Below are 9,468 nucleotides of genomic sequence, written 5' to 3'. Positions count from 1 at the left end.
ATTTTCATTACCTGCTTTATCCTGGTCAGGGTCACTTTGGCTCCAGAGCACTGGGCAGGAGGTGGGAATACACCCTGGATGGGACGCCAGTTCATCACAGAGCATCATGCACACACATATTCATACACGAGCGGCAATTTAGCATAGCCGATCCACCATCAGGCATGGGAGGAAACCGGAGAACCCAGAGGAAACACACAGATATCCACACAGACAGTAACCCAAGTTCAGAGTTCAGGCTCGAACCCCAGACCTTGGAGATATGAAGCAGCAACACCACCCTCTGCACCATCATGCCTCTCTCATCTGAATAAACAAAAATAAAAAAAAATACAAACTGTTCAAGAAACACTAAATGGGCGGTGGAGAAGGCAGCATTGCCGTCTCACAGCTCGCTCCAGTGTCCTGAGATTGATCCTAAAGTCCACATGGTCTCTCCTGTGTCTGTCTGCCTTCTTTTCCCTATCCAGAAACAAGAATCTCCCTAAACATGTTCAACCAGCGCAGCTCAACCGCTGCATTTCCAGAACAATCTCATCTGTGCTACATACAACACCACATGTGGTATTAATGTATGACGTCACAACATGTTTAAATGCTGAACTCTGTTCATGTCTTGGAATTGTAGCGTCTTGCTATGAGTTGCTTTAAAAAAAACCTAAAAAAGTAATTATATATAACTTCAAAATGCTCACAATTATCAGGGGGGGATGAACAGAGTGCCATGAGTCTGCTGTAGGTTACTGGTCTTAACATGAACATACACTGAAGTTTTGGGGTTTTTTTTCTGTTCACCTAATTTTTATAAGCTGCCTGACTTTATGCATGTTTGCTACAATAAAAATGAGAACAAGTAAAATAACACAGGGTAAAATATACATTATCTACTTCTATCATTTGTGATTTTGACCACCATAAAGCTGCAGTTGTGTCATTATGTGGCCATTTATTTTGCAATTAAGTATTCAGCATATACAACTTTGTCTTCTGCATATTAAAGTGGTGCGACTCAGCAGTGCGCTCGTGCCTGTACCCTACCCCACACTTGTCTATACCAGGTCTAAAAAGCTTTTCATTCTGTTTTATTCATACACTTCATACTCCTGACATTCAATCTGTATACCTACTCACCATATTATCATATTAATATACTGCCATTATACATATGTATATTTATTTTTCTACCTCTCTAGTATTACTATCATGCCACTATAACACTTTAATGTCTCCAAGTGTAGTTATCTTATCTTATCTTATCTTATCTTAATTTTATCTGACACGGCTCTGTAATGTGAACCTCACTAAAATGTTGATCCTGGTTACAGCCCTGATGCCACTCGACATTTGAAATAAAAAGTAGAGATAAAGAAGTGAGGGTTGATGATAAATAAGCAGAAGCCTTTAAAATCCCACAAAATTAATTCACAGTTTGTCATTAAAACACGCATCAAATTTAAAACTCCGAGGAGAAAAAAATACAGATAAAATAGTAATAGAGGGGAAAAATTGTGGCACTTATGACAGTCAGGGAGGGAGTCTCCTAGGAGAAAAGTGGGCGTGGCTGTGTGAGATAATAGAATATTAATTTGCATACCGACCTGTTTCTTGGTGGAAGCTCCGCCCACACGCAGGAGGTTCGGCTCGCGCCGCAGCTGTGGCTTTGATCTCAGCCGCAGGTTGCAGTGCTGATGGGGTTTGTCTGTTCTGTCGGACTTCCGGTTTTCCTCTTAAACTTTTGCTGTTTGGAATTTTGAAAATATAAATAAAAGACGACAATTTCTGTCCTACACTGCTGAAGGGACTGAAAACTCAGCGGTGGTGAAGTAATTATGTAAGTAGAGCTGTTTTAGCCCTTGCACAGTGTGTGTGTGTGTGTGTGTGTGTGTGTATATATATTTTTTTTTGTTTGTTTTGTTTTGTTTTGTTTTTTAAGGAAAATATAAGATGTAAATCACATCCAAATCACCTGAGAACATTACTGTAAATTAATGTAAACTTTTGTAGCTCTCTCGACTGTTTGTCAGTCTCAATCTTTATTACCTTTCTACATAAAATTAACAAAAAAAATTAAAGGAAAAAGGTTTCGTGACAGACTCCACTGAACACCTTAGATTTTTTAAAATTAGGGGTTTTTTTTCCCAGAAAATAGATTTTTTTTTCCCTCTTTGCATCATACATGTTGAGAAATAATATTTTCTAAAAAAATATGACATTTTTAGATCTTTACATGATTTTTTATCATTATTTCAGGCATACTGTTTTAGCCTCTTTTTTTTTACTCATGGACAATCCATTTACATTTTAATATTTCATATTTAACTGAGTCAAAGGTCATATAACATGCAATTTTAAGTTTACAAAAAAAAAAGAGAAAATCTGAAGAATCTGGATATGTGTATAAATAATTTATGCAAGAAAGGGTTCATTTTGTCCATGTTGTCGACCGTTATTACAGTTATTACAGTTATTACCACAGTCAGCTAATGACATTTTAAACTCTCTCTGTATAATACAGCTTTGTTGGTGAGGTTTAAATGTTTGGCAAGACACAAAATGCTGACAAAAATAGTTCGACATGAGTTGAGAGGATTTCTGGTCATCTTGTTGCCATTAGTTACAGCATGTTCTCTTAAACCTGAAGTACAACATGGTCCTTTATTTATTTATTCTTCGTTGGAGGTTTATTAGTTTTGTGTGTTAGAAAAAGCTTTTCCAGCTTCTTGCTGTCTATTCAGACTCAGTCAGGGGTTTCAGCTTTTAAATTTCCCTTTAAAACTGCTCACTGAAACCTGAAAAAAGGCCACTGAAGGAAGAGACACTGATTTTTTTTTTTTGTCTCTTCCCATTTTAAAGGTGCAACAAAATGGCAGATTTTTTTATTTCTTACTTTAACAAATAACCTGGAAACTGTGTAATGGTTTAAGTCATGTGGCTGAGAAACCTGAGAAAAAAAATTACGGATACGGTCCGAGGTTTAGTTTACAGGCAAAAGATTTCCTTTTGTTTACAACTTGAGAAAGTGTGAAAAGGCAGAAGAGCTGACAACTAATATTTTATATGAATGATGACATTTGCTCACTTCCTGAGCGTGCATCATTTATGATGAAGCTGAATTTTTTAAACCAAGCAGTCAAGTTTGATGTATTGAAAACTATCCCTTTGCCTGTGTGTAAAAACTTAGTAAAAATCAATCAGATGTCCAGGAATCTTTGCAGAATGTTCTCAAACCACTGACCTGGTTAGCACTTAGCTTTTTCAAGCCTTTTAATCATGTTCGCCTTCATGTCTTATAAAGAAGGTGTCTCTACAATCTTGCAAAGCCCAGGCCTAATTGAATAGAAGTGGCTAATCTGGCTAGCGTTTGAAGAGGGGAGATGAGGAGGTAAAACGCTGTGCATACTGATCGACCCCACTAACTCCACTCTCTCATCTTTCATACAGCAGCAGCAGCAGCAGCAGCAGCAGGCCCCCAAGACTTCTGCTGCTGCCAAATGAATTAAAGATGATTCCTCTCCCCACCCATGCCTCTCTCACTCGCCTTCTTTTTTCTCTCACTCGGTGTCCTTTGATACTGTGTTTTCTTTTTCTCTTCTGGAATAAAATAAGGTTGTTTTTTTTTTTTTTACACAAATTAGTAAAAGTTGTGTCTCTTTGAATGGTGTCTCCTTTTGAGGTTTCTGATTTGTCTTGTTTCAGGTGCCTCTACTTTACACCTGAAAGTCTGGTGATAATAGACACCCATTTAACAGCGTCATAAAAATTCAAGAAGCACCAGCTAGAGACATGAGTCAAGTGTAATTTAGCACTTTATATGAAGTATCTTAGGTGTTGTTTTGCATTTCTCTGTCTGAAAGGCAGCAGTTTGATTGAGGCTAGCTGAGAGAGATGCCAGGTCAGAGCTGGGCGTTCTCCACCGTCCGTCTGAAGCTGACAGGAAGATCAGAAGAATTCTTGTTCAAAGCAATGAGGATTTATGCAGATGCTATTTCTGCTGTGTTTGTGTTAACCTAACTATTGTCTTTTTTCCCTCTCTATCTCTGTTTTTTTCTGTCTCTCTCTCTTTCTCTCTCTAATATTGACTCTGTTCCTCTCCAAATATCTTGTGTTTCCTTTCTCTTTCCCTTATATAACAGGTAAGGGGGTGCCATGCCGGCTGCTGCTCCCCTGCTGCTCCTCCACGCCATCTGCTGGTGGCCCTTAGTGCTGTTCCTGCTGTTGCCCCCCCTGCCCCTCTTTGCCCTCACCAACCCCCCGACCTTCATCTCCCTCCACGACTCGCGCCTTAACCACCTCTTACAGGACTCCAGCTCGGGCTACGTCTACGTAGGTGCGGTTAACGCGCTGTACCACCTCTCCTCAGACCTCCAGCTCATCTCATGGGGCAAAACAGGGCCCACGCTGGACAGCCCCGACTGTTTGCCCCCGATTGAGCCTAAAGACTGCAGCCAGGCACGCCAAACTGACAACATCAACCAGCTGCTGCTGCTGGAGAAACAGGAAGGGTCACAAGCACAGAGGCTGATTGTGTGCGGCACCGTGCTGCAAGGCATCTGCGAGAAGCGCAGCCTGGCCAACGTCTCCCAGGTGCTGTACCACACGGCCAACCCCGTGGACACACAGTACGTAGCCGCCAATGACCCTCGTGTCTCCACTGTGGCTGTGCTCACTGAGCACAGGGGCACGCGCCTCATGCTTGTGGGACGAGGTTACACCAGCAAAGGACCCGGCGGAATTCCACCAATCACAACACGCCGCCTCGAGCAGTACCATTCCTCTCCTGCGTTTTCACATGAGGAACTGGGTAAGCTTGTAGTGGGCAGTTACTCTGAATACAACAACCAGTTTGTGAAGGCGCTGCACCACGGTACTCATATTTATTTCCTGTTCTCACGCCGCGATACGTTGAAAACACGTGATTATCAGACATACATATCACGCCTCTGTGCCGGAGACCCCAGCTTTTACTCATATGTGGAGGTACCACTGAGCTGCACAGGAGGCTACAACCTGGCACAGGCGGCTGCGATGGGAACTTACCTTGGAAAAGCCACTATCTTTGTCGCCATGGCAGCGGGGCAGGCGTCGACACCCACGCCCACGGCGCGCTCGGCTCTGTGTGCGTACAGCATGGAGGAGCTGGATCAGGCGCTGAAGCGGGCACAGGTTCTGTGCTACACACAGGAAGGAAAAGGAGACAAAGAGAAGGAGGCCTACATCGCATACGAAGTCTCCTCCAAGTGCCTCAAGCTTCCTCCGGTGAGTCATCACTAAACATTAACGTGTTAGTTACATGTTGTGTTACATTATGTAGTAATATTTAGATATTGTGGATAAAAATACAGATTTCATTATTGCATGGCCTCAAAAAGAAAACACTGTTTCATCTTATGAAAGGTTGGGAGACTAAAAAACTTGATGTTCTGGTTTGGAGTTTGTTACAAAAAGGAGGGAAATAGTGGGGGTTTTTAGAGGACCCCAGAAAAAAATGGAAAGAAGCGCATCTATTTATTGTGGTAGAATAAAGAATAAATTTAGCTGTATGCATCAGTTTACTGTACAGTTGATGGAAAAGTTTGCACACCCTTAAGACAAAATGGAAAAGACAAAGAAGTTTTACTCAATAAAGATATTTTAACCACAACGGCAAGTCTGAGATTATATAATAATAACTCAACACAGGGTAAGTGTGGACTCAGGAGACTGTTCGAGGATCCATGTGCATGAGGTTTATTAACAAATCCAAAACAAAAGCCAAGTACAAAGTCAATAAACAGGCAAGGAACACAAATGTTCCTTCAACACAAGGCTAAAATAGTGATTGAAAGAAGCCAAAACACAAGCAAAGGTCGAAGGCCCTATAAAGCAGTCAAAGAAATAACAAAGCTCAAAACTTACACAAACTGTAAGTTTGTAGTTGGCAAGACTTTGCAAAGTGTGTTTATGAACCATGTACTTACATACGCTAAACCAGGAAGTTAAGTCGTGATAGTGGAAGAAAGCTACAGATTTATGTCTGCTCTTAACATTTCCCTACTGGTTGTTGTTTGCTGTGAAGTCAGAAAGGTGGTGTCCGTGTAGCATCCAAGGCTACAAGAGCCTAGAACTTCACAAGGTACTGAACTGTGGTGTGTTCTTGTCAGACAGTGCATGATCAAAAATCACTACCTGATGTGGCAGTTTCATAGAAAAAATGAAAAATGGTCCAATCCTACACGTGCCCACCCCCTTCCTGTGGTAAACTGATGCTGTATGGCCTGCATTTTCCAGCTGCAACCTGACAGGCTCTTATATTTTATGACACTGCACTACTTAATCATCTGTCTCACAGTGTTACTTTTTGGCAAAACTATGCCACCGGATACATGTAAGACCTTTTACACCAATATATTGCTTAAAAATATTCTGGGGGAAAAAAAATTGGAAGATTTTTATCTGCACTGGCTTGTTAAGGGAAACTTTTTCTGGCTCAGTGTATTAAAGATTTTTCTGAGAGAACCTTATTATTCCAGGGTCTTGACTCGCCTGCCACATGTTCAATGCCAGCTCCATTTTTCCAATGAGATTTTCAGCTTCTTAAAAATGAATGCATCAAAACCACTTTTTGCACATTTTGACCAGGCTCACACTCAGTTCCTCAGAAAGGATTTAATCAGATTAATTTTATGTAGAAATGAATGCCACTTTGGTCAATACTAACAATAAGTGTTTAAAACATTTCTAATTATCACACACTGAGTCTGTTTCCTGTTTCAGTCCTCTGAGACACACCGAGTCGGTTTCCTCCATAAACAGTCTCAGCCACTGTTGAGCGTGATGTCACTGTGACTTCACCGAGATGTGAGTCTGCGACAAGCAACTGAACCAAATGAACTAAGGAATCTGTAGTGAACAGAATGAGTAGAAAGAATTTAACGGGATGTACGTGGTCATGAGTACAATTTATTTAAACAGTCAGTTAGGTACAAGTCCATCCATCCATCATACCACTTTTCCTACACAGGGTCATGGGGAGCCTGGAGCCTATCCCAGGGAACTCGGGGCATAAGGCAGGGGACACCCTGGACGGGGTTCCAACCCATCACTGGGCAAAATCTCACACACACTCCTATTCACACACTATGGACAATTTGGAAATGCCAAGCAGCCTACAACGCATGTCTTTACACTGGGGGAGGAAACCAGAGTACCCAGAGGAAACCCTCGAAGCACGGGGAGAACATGCAAACTCCATGCAGGATTCAAACCCCCCAACCCTGGAGGTGCGAGGCAACAGTGTTAACCACTAAGACCAGGACCTTTCCACAACTTAACTGCCAATTCCTGAAACCTTCATGTGTTAGATCACGTGTGTGCCAGCAGGGAAACTCTGCAGTGATTGCTAAATTCATGGCTCATGGCTCCAGCTGCAGGTAAATGTACCACAGGCAGGTGACTACATGTGTATCCTAATCTGCTTATCAGGTTGCTTCTTACACTCTTACTCAGATGTAGAAATATATATCTGCATTTTTTTGCTCAAGGAAAAAAGGAAACCACATGTGGCAAGTCTTCTATTATCTCTATATTCTATGATCATAATATTTTATTTTTTAGAAAACCTAAAATTTATTCTTCTCTTTTACTGATACAGCAATGGGGAAAATAGAAAACAAACATCTAAGATGGAGTTTGTGTGCTTAATACTTTTGGACAGCACTTTATAGAAACTGCCAGGCCACTTTATTAGGAACACCTGTACATTCATGCAGTTATCCATCATGTGGCAGCAGCGCAATGCGAGATATCATGCAGATACAGATCACAAACTTCACTTAATGTTCACATCAAACATCAGAACGAAGGAAAATGTGATCTCAGTGACTTTGACCGTGGCATGGTTGTCAGAAACTGCTGATCTCTATGCAAACATTACAGATGCAGTGCATGGTTATGTGTGTGTGTGTGTGTGTGTGTGTCCATGCAAACGGTACAGGTGTTCCATACGACTCAGAAAGAGAGAGAGAGTATATGTGGTGTGTGTGTGTTTACAAATGGTTCAGGTGTTCAGTATTACTCAGTTTGTTTGTGTGTGTGCATGTGTGTGTGTTTACAAATGGTTCAGGTGCTCATTCTAACTCGGTGTGTGTGCGTGTATGTGTGTGTGTGTGTGTGTGTGTGTGTGTGTGTGTGTGCAGGTCTTTCTTCATGAAAATGGTTCAGGTTCTCATTCTGACTCAGTGTTTGTGTGTGTGTGTGTGTGTATGTGTGTGTGTGTGTGTGTGTATGTGTATGTGTGTGTGTGTGTGCAGGTCTTTCTTCATGAAAATGGTTCAGGTTCTCATTCTGACTCAGTGTTTGTGTGTGTGTGTGTGTATGTGTGTGTGTGTGTGTGTATGTGTATGTGTGTGTGTGTGTGTGCAGGTCTTTCTTCATGAAAATGGTTCAGGTTCTCATTCTGACTCAGTGTTTGTGTGTGTGTGTGTGTGTGTGTATGTGTATGTGTGTGTGTGTGTGTGCAGGTCTTTGTTCATGAGAATGGTTCAGGTTCTCATTCTGACTCAGTGTTTGTGTGTGTGTGTGTGTGTGTGTGTGTGTGTGTGTGTGTGTGTGTGTGTGTGTGTGTGCAGGTCTTTGTTCATGAGAATGGTTCAGGTTCTCAGTATGACTCGGTGATGGTGGACCCTCAGAGCCCTGTTAACGCTGACCTCCTGCTGGACTCCACCTTACGCAATGTTTATGTCATGACTGAGAAGAAGGTACGCTCAGATAAACACACACACACACACACACACACACACACACTCATGTGGCTCCAAACAGCACTAAGTAATAGAGGTAACATTGCAGTTTATTGCCAGTGTGTGGGTGAAGTTGCTGGCCTTAGGCTGTGTACACACTCGCCGTGTTTACTTCATATATTACACGTGATCCTGTGGGAGTTCTGACCCACTTACAGCCGCTAGCCACAGGTACACCTAGGAAATCTTTCTTAAAAAGCACTACCAGTGTTTTGTGTGTGTGTGTGTGTGTGTTTCAAAAGTTACAAAAGGAAAACAATGTGACTTTTATTTAGGCTTGTGCAACATATACATAGGCAGATTTTTTTTTTCCTGATTTACTTTTAAAACGTGTCACTCCAGCACCAGAATCCATTAGAAACTCGACTTCCCACTGCACTGTGGCCTACAAACATGGCCGCCACAGACTACAATCCCCAGCACAACACTCCACTAGCATGTTCACAGTCACCCGAATTCTAATCGTGTACACCTTTTCCCAATCACACTCACACTCCATATATACAGACTCTCACCCCAGACTCTACGTGAAGTAATGCTCAGTGTGCCCTAACCTGACTTACCAAGCCTTGCATTGTGTATCTCCTGGTTTTGATCTTGCCTTGTTGACTAGATTTTGGATTTAGGATTTGCTCATGTTGCACTGTTTGCTGATCGGCTGACTTTCTGCCTGCTCTTGTTAATGGTTTTT

At 41.9% G+C, this 9,468-nt stretch overlaps 1 protein-coding gene across 1 annotated transcript; it reads left to right on the top strand.

Annotated features, from left to right (window-relative positions):
- Positions 1-4,114: 4,114 nt before the first annotated feature.
- LOC113535257 (plexin-B1-like) lies at positions 4,115-5,313 on the top strand. Its single transcript, XM_034306600.2, has one exon. The coding sequence runs from the start codon at positions 4,147-4,149 to the stop codon at positions 5,269-5,271; it is 1,125 nt and encodes a 374-aa protein (XP_034162491.1). The 5' UTR covers positions 4,115-4,146; the 3' UTR covers positions 5,272-5,313.
- The last annotated feature ends 4,155 nt before the right edge of the window (positions 5,314-9,468 follow it).

The sequence above is a fragment of the Pangasianodon hypophthalmus genome, chromosome 8 (assembly GCF_027358585.1).
Source record: "Pangasianodon hypophthalmus isolate fPanHyp1 chromosome 8, fPanHyp1.pri, whole genome shotgun sequence".
Lineage (NCBI taxonomy): Eukaryota > Metazoa > Chordata > Actinopteri > Siluriformes > Pangasiidae > Pangasianodon > Pangasianodon hypophthalmus.
Note: the sequence above shows the minus strand (reverse complement) of the source record. Positions and strands in the feature narration are given on the sequence as shown.

Bases quoted from the DNA above. Each gene is read 5' to 3' on its own strand.
- LOC113535257 (XM_034306600.2), top strand. From the start codon at position 4,147: ATGCCGGCTGCTGCTCCCCTGCTGCTCCTCCACGCCATCTGCTGGTGG.